Source organism: Neolamprologus brichardi, chromosome 17, assembly GCF_056152115.1.
Source record: "Neolamprologus brichardi isolate AB-2024 chromosome 17, ASM5615211v1, whole genome shotgun sequence".
Lineage (NCBI taxonomy): Eukaryota > Metazoa > Chordata > Actinopteri > Cichliformes > Cichlidae > Neolamprologus > Neolamprologus brichardi.
Window position 1 is genome coordinate 13,461,751 of NC_142120.1, and position 22,377 is coordinate 13,484,127.

General features: G+C 41.4%; 1 protein-coding gene across 1 annotated transcript; it reads left to right on the plus strand.

The window, feature by feature from the left end:
- The first annotated feature begins 728 nt into the window (after window positions 1–728).
- prrt4b (proline rich transmembrane protein 4b) lies at window positions 729–22,367 on the plus strand. Its single transcript, XM_006780763.3, has 4 exons — window positions 729–820; window positions 6,389–7,529; window positions 12,885–13,007; window positions 19,676–22,367. Exons 2-4 carry the CDS (start codon window positions 6,482–6,484, stop codon window positions 21,706–21,708), a joined length of 3,204 nt encoding a protein of 1,067 aa, XP_006780826.1. The 5' UTR covers window positions 729–820; window positions 6,389–6,481; the 3' UTR covers window positions 21,709–22,367.
- The last annotated feature ends 10 nt before the right edge of the window (window positions 22,368–22,377 follow it).

Below are 22,377 nucleotides of genomic sequence, written 5' to 3' on the forward strand. Positions count from 1 at the left end.
CGTTTGAGGAAAATGTGGTAAACTGTTCGACTTGTTTACAATTTGTATCCGTCTCTCTCGTGTTTCTGCACAAGTTGTATTTTGTTAAAGCAGTGTGATTGTGTATCCAGTTAGTTTATCCTGCCAAGAAATGATATAATACTAAAACATCATTAAATACACACGTTGACATTAAAGTGTCAATAGAGAGCAAAAGAGGAGGAGGTCAAAGTGGATGAATGGGTCAAGCTGTTACAAAGGAGACTGCTGTAATCCCACTCACACCTTAAACCTCCTCACACCTTAGTTACAAGGACGTCAGATCACATTTGGGTTTTGCTTGAGGACACTAAGAACTTAACATAATCTGAACACGTGCTTTGAGTCTGTGTGCTTGTGACTGTGGAAAAAAACATCCTCATCAGCACCATCAGTGATATTAGTTCTGGCCTTAAAAACTGCTGCAACTGGATACCGGCAGCTTTTTGCCCGTGTGTGCGCATTCATGTTAAAGGCTGTGTCTGTCATTTTTAAGCATGTGTGTTTGTCCGCGGCTGCGGGTCATCTACGCTGAACAATTTGCCCAGTGAGGTGTGACCACAGGCATTGTGATGGTGGCCACACAGTGGACTACAGATGCAAAGAGTGAGAGAGATAGAAAAATACAGAGAGAGAGGGAGAGAGACGGAGAGAGAGGGAGCGAGAGCAAGTGGGAGGGAGGGTGGGAGACTGGAACTCTGTTCCACACAGGCAAACCTACATAGGCTCAGAAACACGATCTCGCCTGCAGCACTCACACTCGAACACCGCTGGCTGTGGATCTTATTTCATACATCTGCGGGTAAGCACCTGACATGTTTTCACCGTCCTTTTCCCTCCCTCTGTCTCTCTCTGTATGTGTATTTTAATCAGGTGGTCTTGACCAATAATAAGGGATGTGTGGATATGACTCCTATAATGCAGGCAGTTGCATGCTGGTATACACACTCTAGCTGCAGTTTTAAACAAACATACTGGATTTCATCAAACATATATAAGAGGAGGGGTTGTGGTTGATGCTGGTGTGCAGATTCTTACTAACATCTGGATTTCAAAGATGAGTAAGGGCTAAATATATGTGTATGTGTGTTCCTGTCAGTGAGGCGTCTGGATAAATCTGACATATAAAGATGTTGGCATCTGCAATTTTCACTCTTGTGATTTCGTTTAGCAGTTGTATTTATTTTCACTCACTTTGTTTTAGAAGGGTGTACAGATATGTATGTATGTGCGCTTTGGAGTTAGCAAACCAGCAAATGCTCTTGCAAGAATCGATTGTTTTTTTTTTGAGTGTGTGTATTTGTGTTTGTGTGTCAGACTGCCCATTTACATGTGAGAGCAACACGCTCCAAGAAGCCGAACAGCGTAATCCAGAAGGTGCTCAAATTCCTGGGATTAACAAGACGTCTTTGGCTTCAGCTGTCACCATGGCAAAGGCAGCCTGTGGAAAGCCTGTGTTTGAAAGCGTCCTCTATAATAAGCGGGTTCACTGCATTCATCAGCTCTAGAGCTAACACAAGCATTAACCCACTACAGTGTCATTCTCAATCAAGAGATTGATGAGATCTATCTCAGGGCTGGTCAAACTGGGATTTTTTTTAAAGAGGTGGTATTTAGAATACATTAGAAAAATACATTAGAAAGATACATTAGAAAGATAAATTAGAAAAAGAATGCCAGAACCAAAAGATAATGCCATCAGAGTACTCTTGCATGTGGAAGTGGATGTGGAAGTGGAAGCCCTGCAGGTGAAAATAGCAAGGAATTAATCTTGTTTGTAAATACAGTGACTCAGGATGTTGTTTGGTTGTCAAGCCAACGGGACTCGGTTGGGAGTCCAGCTTATGATGCTGCCTATTTGGACACATGTGGATGGGTTTAGCTATTCTTAGACATGAGAACAGCTCTCATTATGGTCAATAATGTCCAGGCACTATTGACTGGTTGCACAATTCCATTTGTGCACATGTTGCTGCGAACACATTAGTTACAGTGTAGGACAACAGATGGAGAAATTATTTTTAAAATGATGACAAATGAAGAAAGATTAAAATTAAACAGGGGCAACTGTAGCTCAGGAAATTTGATGGTTTGAGCCCTAGCTCCTGTAGTCTGTATGTCCTTGAGGAAGATACTGAAGCTCACATAAGCGCTTACTTATAGATTTATCACTTCTCTCCCTGTGTTGTTGCAAATACTGAATGATTGTTTATAATGTCTATATTAGGTTTGTCACAAGGAAATTTGTCTTACTTCCTGATCTAATAGAAATAATGCAGATTTAATGCTGCTTCCCACTGTGTCTGACTTCTTTGCCTCTTCCAACAACAGTTCCTCTGGTTGCCGGAGCCTAGAGGCAACCAGTCACAACACGGGTGTTTTGTCACGATTCTATAGGCTCTGTGCAATCAGAAAATAGCAATTTAAGGCAAAAGGGTTGTGCAGTTAATGACAGTTCTTTTAAAAATTGTCTGGGAATCTTAATAAAATTCTCGCTTGTGCTCTTTTGTAAACATAAGACTACAGTCAGCAAGTGGCATCATGGCGACGTAACCACACACAAGATGTTGAAACGCTACTATGGAAGCAGAATTGCAAGTTGAGTTAACTGAGTCATTTCCTTTTTTTTAGTTTGCAGTATTGTTATGGCATTTAATGCCACAGAATTCTTATTACACACCATGAGCAAGGACAATATAGTAGTTGTGAAAGATAATAAAGGAGGGTAAAGTATCAGAATATTTGCATATGAGGCTCTAAAGCACAATAACACAAATTTATGATAGTCACACATTCAAATCACATTGGTTGTTCAGTGCTTGCTTGATATGGAAAGCCTTCTAATTCCCGAGATTTAAAAAAAAAAAATCCTTTCAAATTTAATACTTAAGTTTGCTCTTTAGATGGGAGATGGAGTTGCATTTGAAAAACAGAGGGCCCAAAGGCACGTGGGAGGATGCACGTGCACTTGTATGCCATTGCACCTACACATAACCATGGAAATAATACTAGAGTGAAAACTAGGGCTTGTAAATATGTACACCCACACAGCAGACTCAGAAAACAACAACTATCACACACAACAGTAGCCATTTGCAGGGAGGTAAATTACTCCATTATCCTGGACTATGTCATTGATCCTCAGACCTTCCCGCGCTCATAGAGGGTTTGTTAAATAGTAATGACACTGGCTGCAGTCAATTCATCTCTATTTGTGACTCCCCTCGCTATAGAGTCTCTCCATTTCAATCACTCTAGAAAGACCCAAGCCTCTACTTCAGTTACAAGGTTTATATTTCTTGTTTGATTAACTTAAACAAAATTTTGAGTGCACTGATAACAGAAGGGGTTGTCCTGCGATAGTTCCAATGAATTTAGAAACAGCATATGTTTCATGGAGAAACGTGCTGCATCACATTGAAAGCTGACTGCGTGTCAGGTAGCTAATGGTCCCAGAGAAAATATGAGGTATGTGCTTTCTTGTAAACACAGACACGCTGAGACTAAAATGAAAGCCAGGAGTCTGTTGACAGAGTTAATAAAAGAGGTTCTGGGCAGCAAACTAAAATGAGCATCAAGGAGACTGCCGCAGAGTTCGCTCTCTTGGACTAACAATGTCACAATCGAATGTCAACACGGTGTTGTTCTTCTCCTCGCCTGCCCTTGTCTCTTGTTCTCGGTCCATCTTTCTCTATCTCTGCTCCGTTGAGCACACTACAGTGCCAGGCTCCCCACCATCTTTGTCAGGAGCAGTGAGACAAAACGGCAGCAAAATAATAGAAGGGCCTTGCATATTCCCCACAGCCACTTTTTTATAGCTCCTTTCCACTTGCTCGACTGCCTGTCAAACCAGACAATGCCTACAGCAGGCGTGTATTTGATGTGGGGAAGAATGGTAACAGGAATGTTAAAGGCAGTGGCATTAAAACTAAAGCTGAGTAGGATTTTGGAATAATTGGTGGTTTGTAGTAAGATTATAAGATTGTTTACATTTGACTCTGACAATTTGTGGTTGAACATTACTTGTAGGCTGCTTTGTTTACATTTTAAAGCTTCAGTTTGGCTTCGGTTTTTATAAGGTCATGTGAGAACATGCACATGAAATGTGTCTCCCACAAAGAAATACTGACTGAAGTTACCCTCACCTGTAAACTGCTTTATGCTATTAATTATTGCTTAAGTATTGCTTTTCTCTCACCGCTCTCATCTTTTTTTTCTTTTCTTTTTTTGGCTCTGACAAACCTATTTTCTCACCACAAACCAAATTTCCGATGAATGGAGCGGCCCATCTAGCATCTGCCTCATTGGTCCTTTAAACTTTAAGGCACCTTAAGACTTTGTTGGAAATGTTTATTTTGAAATATAGTTCAAAACCAGGAAACACAGTTGCTAGAAACACACATTCAAACGCATGCAACCTTTGCTGTGTATCTTCTGGACATCCTCTGATATTATGACTTGAAAGATAATTTTAAAATTTTAAGTATGTTAGATACAAGAATAATCCCGATGTTGACGAATATGCATGAAAAATGTCTTAGTTGTTTAATCCAAGATCTAGCAAAGTAAGCTTTGAATTGCACAACTGCTTCCGGTGAATGGTCTGAAAAGACGATATCATAGCAAATATCATGATTATTCGAGAACTGTGCAATCGCTACGCTAAGGGAAGCGATCATTTTACACTTGACATGAGTCTACATGAGTTTCCCATTTACCACACTGCAGGATACTAAATGAAAGTGGTACTGAAGTGAAATGTGAGAATGTTAACCAAAATAAATTATACATACTAACCCGTTGTGTAAATAATTGATGATTTATACATCAAATCAACGAAAGGGCAACTAGGGATGAAAGATAATTTGCCCCATGCTTCAACTAGATGTTTTCTTTTCTCTAAGCCTTTAAAAACTGCTGTCAGAATGTCTTGAAGAATTCAGGAGAGTGCAAGCGTGGGTGTGTGGATCTACTACAGAACAGTACATGTAGGCGAACAAGTTGTACTAACATGCAGAGTCAGATCCATATCCATCTACAATCGTATCACTCATATCACCGCATGCATGAAATGCGACTGTATGCAGGTTGGCTGGGGCAAGCACGAACACACAGCCATCTAAAAACATTCTCACCTCCTTGGAATTGGATTTTCATGCTGTTCAGTCAAAATGCTAAAAGTGGGGAGTGTGTGGGAAGCTTCATGTTTGCCCCCCCCCACCCCCCCCCCCCCCCCACCCCCACCCTTCCAGTTCTCAGTCTTCATATCTAAGCATCTGACTGTGTGCTCTGGCTGATGTCATTCCTTCAGGCAGGGAAGAGAAGGGTTGATGGCTGGACAAAGCCCTGCTTTCCTGATCAGAGGAAGTAACCCAGAGGCATCGGGATAAGCAGTGGCTTATTGATCTAAATTGTATGCGTGCTAAAGAAAATGGCAACACTTGAGAGATCAAAGTTAACAGGCAGTGCTTTGAAAAAAATAAAACAAGGATTTAAATAGACTTGTCATAGCGGAAAAGAAAAGCTGACAATGAAGAGGAAGTGTGACATGCCTGATAAAAACAACGAGAGCACGGTAGAGAAGCTTGACTGTGATAGCAGTTTTCTGTGAATATTGATGCTTTTTTTTTTTAACTCCCACACAAAAAGACCTTTCTCCACTGCTTTAAAGAACAAATAAATCTGAGATTGAAAGAGAGCAAGACCAAAGCTGGGAGTTATTGAGGAGGGAGTTAAGTAAGGCTATGCATACAGGTTGTTGTTCTCACAGGGGAAATTCCTTGGGTGCTCCAGTCTTTTCACTGAGGCAACAGGCTAGTGACTTTGAACTATTCAATGCTCCACAAAAGAATAAGTGGTCTTTCTATTCTTCTCAGAGTCTAACCTCCCCCCAACCCAACTCTTATACATTATTTCTCAACCACTCCTTATAGAAGAGGATGTATATGAAAGGAAGTTCCTTCTCTAATTCATCAGTCCATGTAACAGCCCAACCGCTGCAACACAGTGAGCATGCGAGCAACAGCATGACATAAATACTGACCACGGCATCTGACAGAATACCGCTAATTGTGGGGTGTCCATAATACTTAAGCTCTTGTTGTGATTTGTGGCGGCTGACGTATTTTTTAAGCCTGCTAACTTCAGTAGTAGTTTGTAATGAGTGGCATCGTTTCTATACTTTTTTTTTTCAAAAATTTGCTTTACAGTCTGGAAAAACAGCTCAAAAGCAGGTCATGCTCTAAGAAAACTCAGCCTTTCAAAAAGTGAACACATGCAAATTCTATCAAGTTTTCATCAACTCAAATTTAGCCGCCAAAGAGTGGATGAAAAGTGTGTCACTGATGTCCTCTGTGTTCTTGTCTTCTAGGCCATATTTGCTGGCAAGCCAGCCGGACACATCTCAGGGAGCAGGAGAATGAAGAACAACATGTGACGGATCTGCACACCACTTGTCGAAAGCATGCTTCGCCTCCACTGGACCTTGGCATTCTTCTTTTGGTATTTTTTGCTACTTCACAGAGAGGCTGCGGCTGACGAAGAGGCCCCCTGGGGATCGACGGCATCAAGTGAAAAGCCACCTGAAGATAAAGTCAGCTCGTATTGGTGGGCCCCGGCTCTGCCGAAGCTCCCTTCCCTTCCCAAACTGCAGTTCGGTATTCCCTTTTATGGGAGTTCAGATAGTAAAGAAGAGGTAGCTGCAGTGACCACACCTGCCAAAGGGCTGACAGAATCAAATGATCAAGTCCAAGAAGGCTCAGGATCTGGAGACGAAAGCATTTTTGAAGCATCTCAGTCACCCACCACTTTGACTCAGGGGCTCCTAACCAGCGTGACTAAGATAAGAAGCGAATCACCTCCCACAGGAACATCAGATTCTCCACACAGCAGCATAGTTCTGAGCGACAATGATACTCTTGTTTCCGACTCCTACTCTCCCACAAGCGTCTCTATCAGAAACACTCTGTTCACCAACAGTCCCACCAGCACTAACGCTCCTGAACAGAATGCAACACATACCCACCCACCATGGGACACAACATGGGTAGCTGAGCCCAGCGTGAATGCCACTGCACAACACCTTCAAGAGAAACACAGTGTTACTCTGGCAAATGAAGATTTTTCTCCAGAGATCTCTTCAACAATTGCACCAGAAACCACAGTTCCCACTGCCTTGACATGGGCAGTAGCTCAAACCACAACAACAAACCCAGGACTTGTGGAGACCGCACTGACCATGGGACACAATCTGGGGCCGGCTGCTCACACTGCTACCCCAGAAACAATATTTAGCAGAGAACCACAAGATGCATCTGTTAGCATTACCCTCCAAGCTGGAGACTTCACTACATCAGAAGTCCACACAACTCAAAGCAGAACTGAGGCCAGGTCGTGGGCCATGGTAGAGGAGCCAGGGGTAATGTCTAGTGCCCCGGGGATCGATCATAAACCAGTCCTGGAATCCATAACAAGCACAACTCAGATCCAAAAGGTTAACTTACCAATTGGAGGTAAGCAAAGTTAAATCAATAGTAGCTGGATTGACTTGAAAGATGTGATCAATCATGTGTTGACAGGTCTTTAGTGTTCAATAAATGGCTGTCAAAAAGGCTGCAGACAGATTGGCTTGATCGATGATATGTTTGACATGGCAAGAAGTCAAAGGTCAGAAATTTGCATAAAACCCAGATCCAGATGAATCCTTCTAAACAGTCACTGAATACGAGATGGAAATCAGCATTAAAATTATTACACGATATTCAGCATTTGATAAATGGATTGAATCTAACTGCCAGCGTGATGATGGTTTTGAGAAGTGAGAGTTGCTTAATAAGTAAAGCAATCAAAAACATGTTGAAACCATTGACAAAATGACACGTCTTCATTATATTTCCAAAGCATCAAGAGAGAAGAAATGATCAGAATGTGTTGAGTAAAGTGTTGTGGGTGGTTAAAATGAGATTTCAAGTGTTGTGTTGTTGTTTACTGGTTAAATCTATACCCCAAGTTAATTTCGCATTGCATAATTGCTTCCAGTGAGTAATTTGGGCCACCCTACTAAAAGAAACTATCTCTTTAACCACCTATAATGTGTTTTCATCAGCAGATCAACTCCAGCATTGCCTATGCTAAAACCAGAAAAGGGAGGTTAATTTGTCTAAATGTTGTGGGGGTTGCTGGGTGAGGAACGGGGAAGAGGAGTTGCTCTCCTCGTGCGTATAAAGCGAAAGATGTTAATCTGAAATAGCTTCTGGTAGCCTTTATGTCGCAGGAGACCCTGACACGACACCGAGGCAATACTTTCTTATCCCTGGCCCATCCCCCAACCACTGGTGGCAGTCTGGGGTGTGAATACTTAACGAGCCCTCGGAGGGAGATCCTCCTCCAAGTACAGACACATTCATCATGTGGGGTCAAAGGTCGGCCCTGAAAATGATGAGTCGATTATTCTCAGCAGTTGTTTGGTGGATGGGTACACACAGCAGTGTCCTAGCTTGTTTAGGACGCAACTGTTTTCTGTTTCTGCAAATAGATCAGATATATGTTAATGTTGGAATTTACTTCAAATATAATTTTTAAGTTGTTTATAGAGTACAATTCGGCAAAGGAGTTAGATGAAGTTAGTTGGATTTAGTTAATTTAAATCACTAACTGAATACATTTTAAACTTAACTTTAGATACTCACCAATTACAAATATATTTAAATGCTGCGGTGTTTATACTTACCTATTAAAAAAACATCAAACTTGCCATTTGAGTAGTTTTCCTCCAGTTTTTGTATTTTGTGTGTTTATCACAAAATTGTAAATGTCTTCATTTGTAATTTTCTGCGCACTTTAGTTCTTCAAGCTCAAAAGCTCAAGATCAGCCTTCGACCTTGAAATGCAATTGTTTTGCCATGTGCTGTTTACAGATTTGAGAATAGATTTTTGAGCTTCATCAAGATGCTTGCATTTTATAGTGTTGTTATGTTGAAATCTTGAGATTACAGTTCTTCCATGAATGTTTTTTTTCCGCAACAGCAGTGTTGGAATGCAACCATTCCCAATCCCATATCACCCAGTCTGCTTTGGCTGACAGTTATTATGTTTTGTCTGCTGTGATCAGTGTTGTCTGCACTTGTTTTTCAGCTGTGCGTGGTGTGGTGGGATACAGCACTGAAGGTGGGTGGGGAGGGCTGCTGTGTTCACGTATCAGTATTCTAAGCGCACGCTCAGCGAAACCACCGCCTCTCCTGTGGGACCATCCGCTCGCCGTCGCTGTTCATGGATGCTGAACATGCTTCTTGCCATTTAGTCTCCTCCCTGCTCTCTTATGGCCATGTATTTTCTCTCTGTACAGACGCAAACCCCTGTCACCTCGTTTCATGGATAAAAATGTCGGCTGTTGCTTTAAAGGTTGAAAATGCCCTGACGAGAAGCTGAGAAGCTTCTGATCATTCACAAAGAAACGTAAACCAGTAACATAAGACTAACTGATGTGCTAGTGGACTGGAGTCATGCAGTGTTTAAATTATTACACGTTACCAAAGGACACAAGTGGAGATTAATAGGAAACTAACAGCATAGCAGCTCTGTGTTATCATACTTTATCCTGATGTGAGCATGCTATCTGTGTGCTGTAATTTATTTGAAAGCTGCATGGGGTGAATTGTTTCAGGTGTTGGACACCTTCACCACAAAAGGAAAAAAAAAAGGGGGGGGGAGTTACATTGATCGAGGGAGCGTTGCCCTTGAGGAGGCTGTCAGGTGTAAAAATAAAACAGCAATGAAAACAGCCATAGCAAGGTCAATTATGAGAAGAGAAAGTGGGGGAAAGAGAACTGAGGGGTGAAAGTGTTGGTTTTCTCAAACCACTGCTGCTAATTTTCATCCAAAAATCTGTCTTTTACCCTGCTCTCTTTCCCTTCCTCCCTGTTTCCATTACCGCACTAATAGTTATTGGTGAGACTAGACCCTTAGCACACTCCATTAATACGTGCAAGGATATATTGTCTCTGTGATCCAAGCACTGTACCCAACTACTAAAGCGTGGCCAATGACAGAGTAATTGATTATGGAAATGGATACAGAGCATGTGCCATGAATATCTGATGGCCTTTTATAGATTTTACATGGAAAATGGGCTTTAGTGCAAATAGAGAACACTGCTGGGGCTTACATATTATGCTAATCTTCTCAGGCTTTACCAGCCTGGTTTGTTTTTAGGATTTGACTCACAACTCTTAGGCTGAATAAACTCCATGAAAAGAACTGGCTGAGGAACATATATTAAGCAATGGGGGTGATTTATTACTCTAGCCCAGACTGATTTTAAAGTAAGAGATGCTCTGGGTTCCTGTGTAGCTGCCTTAAAGATGAACCAAATTAGCAACAACGTGATGCAATTTTGTGCAAGTAAGTCACATTAGAAGCAAAATTCAAGATGAGAAACTTTATTGCGCCACTGTTATGAAACTAATTATTAGTACATTTCTTACAAACCATTGCATTCATTCGTTTCATCAAGTCACACAAGGCTTTTTATAGATAACCAGAGAGTAATGGAGTGCAACATCATCTCCTGTTTATCATTTCTGGTAGCTAAAGATAAAGGGAAGCTCCATCATCACTATACACCGTGTTATTGTGGTACACTTAAACTCGCCACGGCTGCTAATTATGTTTATTTTTATTTTGGGTGGCCATAAATGAATTGAATTATATGAAGCTATAGCCTGTGGTGAGGAAGGCACTGAGACATTCCTTTTCTGCTGTGACTGAAAAACAACTGAATGAGACTTTAAGGTCACGGAGACCAAAGAAAATTATGGATGTACTAATTAGGTAGAGGCATACATGATAAGTCAGCAGAGGTGTGGAAAGTTGAGCTGTTCAATAAGAAAAGTGGAGAGTTAGCACATCCATAGTTAGCTCATACATCCCTGTCAACTGTCTACTGTTTTATTTTGCAATTTCAGCAGTCGCTTTAAAAAGCTGGTCATCAGTTTGTGATGAGCTACAGATCTGAGTGAACTCTCTCGTCACTCTCTCTTCCTCGTTTTTAGCAGATCTTGTTTGACGATGTTATTTACTCGCTGCCTGCACTGCAGATCTGTAGTGATTTAGATGTGGCATACACACACATAGAATTAGCTCCCTAAAAAATCAAAATTATGAGTTGAACTTAACTGTGAAAAATTTTACAACAATCAGAATAATAACAAAATTGCAGTGAGAATATATTGCTTACATTTCTGGCAGCACAAAGTAATTGACCGCTAAACCTAATAACTGGTTGTATCACCTTTGGCAGAGAAAAAATGCAATCAAGCACTTGGGGACAGCAGTAGGATAATCTTACCAGTAAAACCACTTTTTTCCCCCAAACTGACCCTAACTGGAAAATGAGGAAAGTGAGGCCTGCACTTCTTTAGATGTTTGTGACCTAGATGAGTCATGGATGCAGTCCCTGAGCCTGGTTGTGCCTGGTTGTGCCTGCTTTCTTCCTGTTAAAAGACAGTTTTTCCTTTCCACTGTCGCCAAAGTGCTTGCTCATAGGGGTTCATCTAATTGATGGGGTTTTCTCTGTTTTCTCTGGATCACTGCAGTGTCTTCACCTTAAATTCTAAAGCACCTTGAGGAAACTGTTGCTATGATTTTGCTCCATATAAATAAAACTTAACTGAATTGATTTGCTGTTCCTTGCCTGGCTTCCACAAACAGAGCTAGACCAGAGAAAAAGCCCAGGACATACACAGAGTTTTATACTATTACTTTAAAAACTCATAATGTTAAACATTAACAAGCATAGCAAGCATATGTAATGAAATAAAAAGGTCATGTGTAACATGTCCTCATCAAACACAATATTTTTTCACTACTAATTATTTGTTTAGATAGACCGCAATATAATAACATAAGCAAAGAAGACACTTAAAACTTAAAATACAAACTTGTAGTGTGAGATACTGCTGTGTGGGTGCGTACATGAGCTATATTGTCTCTTTTTTTCTTACTCTTTTTGGCTGAACTGTAGCTCTCGCTGTGTGAAACCGATTTATTGTAGGACTTTTTAAACTAACAGATGACTCGGGTACTATCTGCTTGACCTAGATTAGTCTCTAAGATAGAAGGCATTGCCTTGTAGCTGTTCTGATTTTTTTCACAACTCATTATCTTCCACTTTATTTCGTATTTTTTTCATTAATATTAATTCTGAACGTATAGCCTAAAACTGTACCTGGTATCCCTGGCTTCATTACATAGTCAGCTCATCCGGTTTTCCCAACAGGTTCATTCAGCGCTCTAAATCTTTTCTTCTGTCTTTGTGACTGTTGTAACACACAATTCCTGCGTGGGTGGCTAACTATGAAAATATTTTGTGATTCAACCATACTGAGCTAAAGGGAAAAGAACAGTATGGCATTTTGTGTAGTTATTAACATTAGCATTCTCTCGTCGTCTTTCTTGCATCATTTTTCCTCTTTGTCTCCTTTATGGAACGCAGCAGCTCTAGACACAGTCTGGATTTGCAGTGGACCAGGATGTACACACCCATGCACATACACATAAGGATGTCAATGTAATTAGACCACACAGGCCTATTCCACTGTGCTATGCTATGGATGACTGAATACAACTAAGTGGGTGATAGGCCGATCCCTGACAGAACTGGGTTAAGAAATATAGTTCTTCCATTTGCTACAGTGTTAAACCTCAGATGTGCTTTGAGCAGAGAACAGAGAGGGTTAAGTTTTCTTTTGGGTATGCTAATCTCTTTAACTCAGACTACTTTAAAGATGCCAGTGCTATTTAAAATGCTATTTTAATTAAATTGATCACTTTGAGATCTCGCCTAGGTTAAACTGCACATGTCTCCCCAGATCTGCCAGGCAAAGAGGATAAGGAGGATGAAAAAGGTGTGGTTCAGTCGACTGCAGACGATGATGGTGACATAAGATTGGCAGGCATTTCCACGCCATCCAATGAGCTGCGACAACAGACAGGTGAGCAAACACGTCCCTCGAGATGTAAACAAACACTGTCTTCCTTCAAAACTCTAATCCATTTTAGAAGCATGTGTTTGCACTGTCATACTGTTAGGAGGACAAGCAAAAGTCTGCATGCTGTTACTTTCAGAAGCCATCCTCTAAATGTTTGCGTATGTCTAAATCTGTCAGAAGAACAATAACCTGCATCTATTGCCTGAGGCTACTAATTGCTTCCAATGGGAGGGGAAAAAAGTGCTCATCCATCAGATAGGGAGCAATGCCCAACCACTGAACAGACTTCTAGGTACTGCTTCTAAAATACACAATTATTGATCCAATGATAACAGTTTCTATTACAAAAATAAAACACGCAGTAGTGCAAATCTTGCTGGTTAATGATTATCATCATTAGTCATCTTTTTTGCATTATAACAAAGCAATATCCACTTTTGAATTAAATAAAGAGAATGAAAAAAATAGAAATAAATGCATTAATTGCATTCTACTTAGTCGATGTGGATTTTTTTATACTACAGTTGTCTGGAACCATGCTGTCAACAGTTTTTAAAAAAAAGTAATTTAGAAACATTTGCATCTACTTCAAACATTTCCACATGTCACTGGTTTTTATTAATAGCACGAATCTTTACAGCTCAAACAGGCAAAGTCTGATGGAAGCATTTTGGGAAGCGAGTACACATAGAATAGTACTCACTAGGCAATCCAACATTGTAGGTCACTGTGGTGCTAATAAATAATAATAATAGCAGCAATAACAATAAGAATGCCTAGGCTATACAAAGAACTCGCTACAACAGGATCAAACCTCTTTTCATCGCCTCTCTTGACATTAAAAAGAAAAAAATCAGATCAATTGTAAGAATGTGTTACAGTATAAATGTGAAATTCACATATTAGTCTAATTATTTGTAAATCATATACAGCTGATTTCTGATCAGATATCTGTTGAAGAGATTCACTTTCAGCCCACTTCACAGAAGCAGCTGTAACCCACATTACCTCACCCAGAATAGCCGATACTGTCAAGTGGTTTTCAAAAATAGACTTCAAATGTGCCACCTGCTGAATATGGCTTGCAAGTAAGTAAATGAAACAATAATATTACTAGTGTGCATATCTGTTATTTAATAGTGTTCTCCCTAAAGCAAAGCAAAAAGCAAAAAACAAGAAAGAAAAATAAAATAAAATAAATGTGCTGATGAGAATGTCTGCTCCGCATAAAGTTATCATAAAATCTCTTCTGTTTGTGTAAGCAGGCCCGCTGCATTGTGTAGAACTGTTTAAGTGAGAGATAAAACCTCAGTCGTACAGGTCCCAGCACAACTGTCCCCTCCTTAGTATGCATCGGATTTCTCCATGAGCTCCCACGAAATTACTTTTTCTGAAGTGAGCCAAATTGAAGATGAAGGCGATCCGAAGAAAACTACATGGGTCCCTTAGTTTAGTGATACAGAATCAACATGCCGTGAATTAAAGATGGGTGTGGGGTAGCTGGAGTCCACGTATCATCAGAAGAACCCTTCTACTTCATTATCTTAGCTGGTAGACATGTGAGGCACCTCAGGTGAGACCTTTGAGGGTTTATTAGTAAGGCTGAAAGCAATGAAGACATAAATACAGCCCTGTGTACCAATATTGTTCCCACTGTGGGTTTGCTGGCTAATTTGTTTTGTGGCTGAACTGCGTTAAGAAAGCTCTAGGACCTTTTTTTTTTTTTAAAATCTACCTTGAAGTGGTGGTAGTAAATAAATATTAGCTGTACAAAACAAGATTTTTATGTTTTGTTTTGTTTTTTCAATTTTGTGTGGCTACAGATAGGGCTGTGCGATATGACAAAAATCTCATATCCCGATATAAGAATTCTATCGTCCCGATAACGATATAAATCACAAAAATGTGACATTTTCTGTAAATTCTGTGAATCACGGGCAGCTCGACTTGCGTGTTTCCAGCTGCGCGTCCTTTACCCGGAGTCACCGATGCATGAAACTATATATTTTTAGACATAAGTTGTAACGGCCGCCGTTTTCTTTGTATTTATTACACGCCGTGCTGCGGGTTGCCTGTTCTAACGTTTGAGTCTAAGGTTTATTTTTTAGCACCTGGCGGCTCTTTTTTACTTCTCATCCGTAAATAATCTGCTCTTTCACGTGATTCAGTTTATTTTGAAAAGTCTCAACAGGATCTTGAGCTTTATTGTGAAAGGTTTATGTGGAACATAAACAAGCGGACACGCGAATGTGTTACCGTCGCTGTTGCTAACGACAACGCATAAAAACAGGCGCTTGTCCGTCAGTAGTGTGGTTATATTACGTATGAGAAAAAGAGAGAACTTTAAGAAATTAATATAGCCACTACAGTGACCATCAGAACGATGAAAAAATATTGCCGTAAACAGTTTATTTTTCGACACCACGAAACAAACGATAGCGTAAAATGAAACGATAGATGTTTTTATATCGTCATCCGATATATATCGTTAAATCGAACAGCCCTAGCTACGGGAATGCCAGTTGGTGGATTGGTCGACTCCTGAATGAAATGCTACTAGTCTAAAAAGTAGGAATCTTCTAAACATTTGTGACTTTCCCCTACTTTTTTCCCAAGCCCCACCTAGAAGTTCACATCTGTGGATCTGGAACTCGACTGGATGATTTAAATACTTATGTTGCATAAAATCCTGAGTGTAAACCTCCCCCACTAGAGTTCTGGTTAGAGAATGGCAAATAAATCTGAAATCTCTTCTCCCTTGCGGCACTGTCTTGTGACAACCATAAGCAACCTGCACTGTTTCACAAGTAACTATAACGACAAGCAGCTTGCTGCTGTCACATTTTCGAAATCTGTTGTTGCTACTGCAATGAAGGCAAATAATTATTGTTACATAAGCTGTCACATAAACGAGAGAAGATGCGAAAATGATCCATTCATTCAGATTCGATGCCTTGTCTTTATGCGGAGGTTTTGTCTGAGCTCCAGAGGTGACACAGCTTTATTACTGAACGTTGCCATGCTAACACAAAAATGCTGAACATTGTGAAGTATGGGAGCACTGCCACTGTAAGCATTTTACAGTAGTGTGCTACCGTTAACGGCAAGCTCAAAGCACCATCGTATGTCTCACAGAGCTGCTCATTTTATATCTGTGATCCCAACAAGCAGAACAATTCTCAAGTAATTAAAAGATTACACTTTGTTTTTGATAGTTCTAACCCCTCAGAGTCCACAAAAGACCTCTTGAAGTCTTTCTGTGTAAAAGGTTCCCAGCATAAGAGGCGAGAGTGTGTCAGAGGCAAGAGTGAGCAGCCGCCGGCACATACCAAACCCTCCTGAGGCCGCTCAGTCGGCCAGCAGCTCAGATGGGACTCTTATTGACATGAGGAAACACAACAGGGCGATCATTCAATACCCATCACGTTTTCCACTCGGCCTGCCTCAGTGGAATCCAAGTCATTGCCCTGGAAAGCAGACAAGTGGGCACACAGGTCATTGACATAATGAATATACTAAAACACACCTACTTTATCAGTGGCCGCCACATTCAGAATGTCTGCAGCCATGGGTTTGTTTATTACTCGAACCACATTTCCCACACAGCGACTGTGTGCTGTGATAAGATGACATAGTTGGAGTCGGTGCGAGTACATAGACTGTTTCTATGCTGCTAGTGTGATAACTTTCACAAGATTAAACATAATTTTATCTTATTTTTATTCGATAATTATGAGACTAAGATTTTTTTTGTTTGTTTTTTGCATTTTGCACTGATGCAACGTGGGGTTTGACTTAACCGGTTAACTAATTATCATTTCACTATACTGGAGAAAGGGTTACTGCTGACCTTGATTAATCTTTAGATATTTATTTATGCTTGCTGCATTGCACCAGTGCTTGTCAGCCCACCACATTTGTCCAGACTTGAATATCGTGTTACAGACATTACACATTCCCAGACAATGACTTCTAATGACACTAGTGAGCGCTGACTTTTCCTATAATGGCATCATGAGGTTGACGTTTGCAGCACTGAGTGCTGCACAACTAATATTGCATGTCTTTAGCGTTCCCGTTCTGTCAGACTAGCAGTCCAAAAGTCAAGGGTACTGTAAATATAATGAAACAGAACAGGGACGGTTATGAAAGTAATAAATGTTTGACCACTTTGTGTTATATGTCAAAAAGGTGGTTTTATTTCTGTCCTTTTTTTAGGCAGATAATCATGATTTCCTTGGAGCGCTTTAAATTTAAAGCATGTCTCTGTTCCACACCCATCAGGGCTTGTGTTTATAATTCAGTCATTCTGAATTATGGCAAATTAAATGTCAGCATGGAACAGGATGTTTAGTTCTATTTTGCATAACAGACTTAATGGCTGCACAGCTTGTACTTAGCAGAGCAGAATGTGGTGTGAAAGTGCTGACTGCAGACTTGCACATCTAAATTTATTTCCTGCTCTTAATAATCCAGCATCATCATGAGAGAGAGAGAGAGAGATGTGTAACAGAGCCACATTGAATGCATCTTGCTATTAAAGCTTCATCAAGACTTAAGTGAAAAAAAACAAAACAAAACAAAGCCACTCACAAAAATCGATCCTTGCGTTTCTGCCCGCTCCTCTGGATCAGCTCAGGGTGTGAAATAAAACTGCTGCATCACATTTAGAGATGCAGAAGTGAGCCTGCGGTGGGCTCGTATTTCCTCAGGCTTGATGTTTTCATCAGTACCTGGGGCTGTGACTCAGCACTGAGGTCAGGAGATAAATGTGAATAATGACAAAACAAACACAGGCAAACAGCAGAGAGGCGCTTTTGCTAAAGCGCTTGTGAAAGTCCTTTTCTGCTCATAGGGATCTGATGATGGCTTTGTTCACAAGTAGCTTACAAATCCATGTAAATGCAAGGTTTCACACCCCAAAATGAACGCATATATAGACGCAGGTTTTATGGAAAGCACAAAATAAAGGAGTTTTCACGTTAGAGCAAAAAAAAACCCAAAAACGGCTATTTCCATCTGGAGCTGCTGACATATTAAACGTAATAGAAACTGCAGCTGCCATACATTGAATCTATATACTTGGAAAAACACCAGGAAAAGCGCAAAAATAAAGCATGGGAAGAGACTTGTAAAACTCAGGGCTGTCAAAGAGAAAAGTGGATTTGGTAAAGAAAACTGTCCCTGTTCAAAAATAACAAGCCCACCTATGGGAGTTTCCCTGTTTGCAGGCGGGAGTCGAAGGAAAATCAAAAACAAAAGAATGAATTAGGTGACCAGGACAGGGTGGGATGGGAAACGCAAGAATATAACCCATAAAAGACATGTGAGAAAGAGTTCAGAAAACCACATGAATTCCGCTTTTATTTTTACTCAGGAAACAAATTAGACCTCTTCGGCCTATAGGCAAAGATTTGGGGGGGTTGCGGTTCTGAAGTCTACACATTCATGTTCTTAAACAGGCGTTTAACATTACCACCGGATATAATGGATTCTCCAGTTAACGCTAGATGCGTTTCAATTACTGTTGCAGACAAAAGTAGTGGGAGTGCCTTTTATCTGCAACTTGGGCAATATTTTTAATCAATAAAAACATCACTTTCTGACACGTAAATGATTCCAAAATATATCTATAAGTGTGCACTGCATTAAATCTGTCTGCTGTGTGATTTAATAGGCTGTCAGTTTATCCTGCCCATTTGTCCCTGTCTCTGTGGTCTCTTTTAGCACCTGGATTTTTATGGTGGAGTTATTGTCTCTGATAAGCCTGCAGCAGAATGACTAATGATCCTGGGTGTGTGTGCAAATCCCTGATATGCAGTTAGAAGCTGTTTCTCTTCAGCTGCATTTGAATTCATATTCTTTATAAGCTTCCGTTGTTAGCATGGGTCCTTCTTTTTTTGTTGTTGTTTTGCTCTTTTTCATGGTGAACGCAGTATCGGTTGTGCTTTATGAAAAAGAACAAGCACCAGTATGTGGGGCTCAGTGATGCAGAGACTAGAAGGCTGAAAAAATGTTTGTCTGATTGCCCATCTGTGAGGCATTATGCTGTGTGAAGTGCCTTATGTACATCCTTTTCGAGTAATTGAAGTGCATAAACATGTACTGGGTAGATGAGCTTTGCAGACGTCTCTGCAAATTTTGTACAAACACACATATGCATGGCTACTCCTTAATTTACAAAGCCAAGCCACTTCCTTTGCAGTGCTAAAACATGTCTAACAAAATCACAATTAACTATAGCTGCATGGAAACTCCAGATGGCTTACGTAACGCAAGAACTAGCTCTTGTGGTTCGGAGTGGGCTGATCTCACTCACACACACTCACATCACACACCCACACTCAGCCACACATGCATACCTCTGCTTTTGGGCCTCGCTTGGTTTGAACTGCTTACAAGATTTTACACAGGATTAGCAAATTAGGAGAACTTTCCCCATTCTGGGCCCGAGCCCATTTTTTTTCTGACTCTGATCGTTTTACTATTAAATGTTTCTGTGTATTCTCATTAGAACTCCATTAGTGCATTTTCAAGTGATATAAAAGTGTCCGTACATGTTTACAGCTACTGTCAATTCAAAGTTTATGCATTTTCTTTTTCTCTGTTTTTATGAAAACTCATTCAGTTATTAATGTTCCAGAATCATCTCTACTTTTTTCTTTTTATAGACCTTCCCTCTGAAACTCCTCATATACTTCTGTATACTGAAGACTGGATGTCCACCTCAACCAACGTCGCTAAAGAAGGCTGTAATCGCTCCACCACCACGTGGGATTCCACAACCTACATGGACATTAAGCCCACAGAAAACGCCACTGTCATCAACCAGTCAAGCAGCCCCTTTCTGATCCCAGCTCCACCAATGTTGGTGCCCTTGTACACGGACTGGAACAGCGCTATGGCCACGTGGGGCCTGGCCTGGGAGGCCCACATTTACGGCGCTGGTTGCGTCTTTGCGATGCTGACGATTGCCTCAGCGCTGAATCTGCTCTGCTTACCACTGCGATGCCCAACTGGTTGTGGCTACTTTGCTCTGGTTAGCCTGTTCCTATTAGCTGCTGGTTGTACCAGGTCCTTCTCACTCCTGTATGATGCCTATGGCCACGAGGACCGCCTACCCTCCACAGAGGCCTCACTGATGCTCTACGAAGCACCGTTTCCCTGCCTCACTGCAGCTTTTGGTCTGGTTTTCCTTCTCCTGTCCATGCGCTCACGGATGCAGCTTTCCTACTCGGCCTTTCAGAGACCCTGTTTCCTGGCTTGCCTGGTTGTCCTGCATTTTGCCGCTGCGTTCGGTCCAGTTACATTTCTGAAGTTCTACCAGCAAAAGCCTCCTCTGTGCCTCTTTCTGTCACTCATCTCCCGTGGAACCTTTGTGGCACTGGCAACTTTTCTGTCAGCTGCCTATTTTGTGTTCTATATCTACGTGCGGGCAGACTCAAAGCACATCTATCACCTGAATAACACATCTCCAACGCCTGCTGAGCGCTACAACCGCTGCCCTTTTGCTGAAAGCAGGGAGTGGGATCGTGCTGCTGCAACGGTGTGTCTTTCAGCATTGTTTTCATTGGCGTGTGCAGGACTTCAGTTATACGCAATGCTCAATGCAATGGGTGTTGTGGGTGGAGCGGAGGTCTTCCATCCTTGGCCGTGGTGGGCGTTCCAGTTTAGCTGCAGACTCTGTGAGCTCGGGGTTTGTCTCACCTTAGCCTTAGTGGTTGCACAGCCAGTTTATTGTTCTGACCACCTTCCAACTGCTGGAAGTTGTTGGACCGAACTGTTGGCATCCAAGTCACCCATCCTGCCTGGAAGCTACCAATGGACCCTGAGTCAGCAAGAGAAGCTAGCTATTGTTGACACTATTGGACTTGGAGAGACTGAGAGTCTCCCGCTTTACACTCTGGTGGACGAAAGACTTGGCAGCAGTTTGAATGGCCTGGACCTCCTCTACCACAGTAACCGGGCTTTGGCTTACCGAGATCTGGACATGGATTTACAGGGTTCAGAAAAACCTGAAGATACAGGTGGCAGAGAGCCTTCAGGTGCATCTTCATTCACCAGTGACTCCACCGCAGACCTACGTCCACCTTCACCCATCAACCTACGTCGCAGCATAGATGAGGCGCTCTTCAGTGAGGCCTTGTTTCCCATGAGCCTCTTCAGCCCTGCTAGGCCTTTTCAGTGCAGTGACCAATCAGTAAACAAGCACTGGACACTTCCCAGCAACGGACTCTGTGATCCAGTCTCTGCCGACGCTGGCCTTTATCGGACCTCCTCCTGCGTGGCGATAGCCTCTCAACCCCAGCCACCCGAATCTGAGGGTAATGGTGTTGAAGGTGCTCCGCCATCTCCCTCCCTGAGCTCTTCTTCCAGCTGTTCATCACCTGAACGATGGAGGGGAAGCTCTTCCTCTTCTTCCCTCTACCGAACCTCTCTTGGAAGCTCGCTGGTCCTCTGCGCAAGCCCAGAGAGACATGCACGACAGCTTCTCCAACAAGGCGGCACGGGTAACGTGGCATCCTCTGGCCACCAGGGCCATGCAGACCTGCAGAGGCACTATCACACATTGGGAGCAGCCTCACAAGAGAGCCTGGACCTAGACATGTCGACAGAGGCAGACCGATCTGTCCAGGAGGAATTCATCAGTGTTTGCAGACAAATCGACGCTTTGAGCATCTGCAGTGAGACTATTGATTTATGAAGTAGTCTGGTCAAATGAGGGTTATACCGAGGACTTTAGGGTGACTACTATGTGCAGCAAGCTGACTGTCCAGGAGTTTTACAAATTGATAGTGCATGGTTAGCGGTGTATACACTACGGAAGAGCTACAGCTGCCAAAATATAGTTTTTGAAAGGCTTTGTTATGTGGTAAAAAGATAAAAGGGTCTAAGTGCCAAGAATGTCAAAAGCCAAAAGGTAATTTGTAACTTTTACATGTTTGATAAACGCAAGTGACATTTGATACAGTCGTTTAGTGAGTTGTGATCTAACAAGAACTGATTTGTACAAATAATTTTATCGCATTCCAACATTCCAATAGATAGTACTGTGAGTGAAATAAGCACTTATTAAATACTACTGAAGTCAGACTCCTTCCAGTTCTACAAAATCATCAATTCTCATGTCAAATTAATGGGAGTCAAGTATTTCAAGCTTAAAAAAAACAAACATACCACTAAGCTACGCATTTGCAGTTATGATGCAGCAGTGCCCTCTACTGGTATTAAGCACAAGCTATTTGTCACATGCTTCTATATAAACAATCCAGACAGCATATTAATGACCAGCTTACTAACTTATTTATGTTCATCTATAACTTTGTCAACATATTGTTTAATAAAGATTTGTTTTTATAGTAAGTTTGCTTCT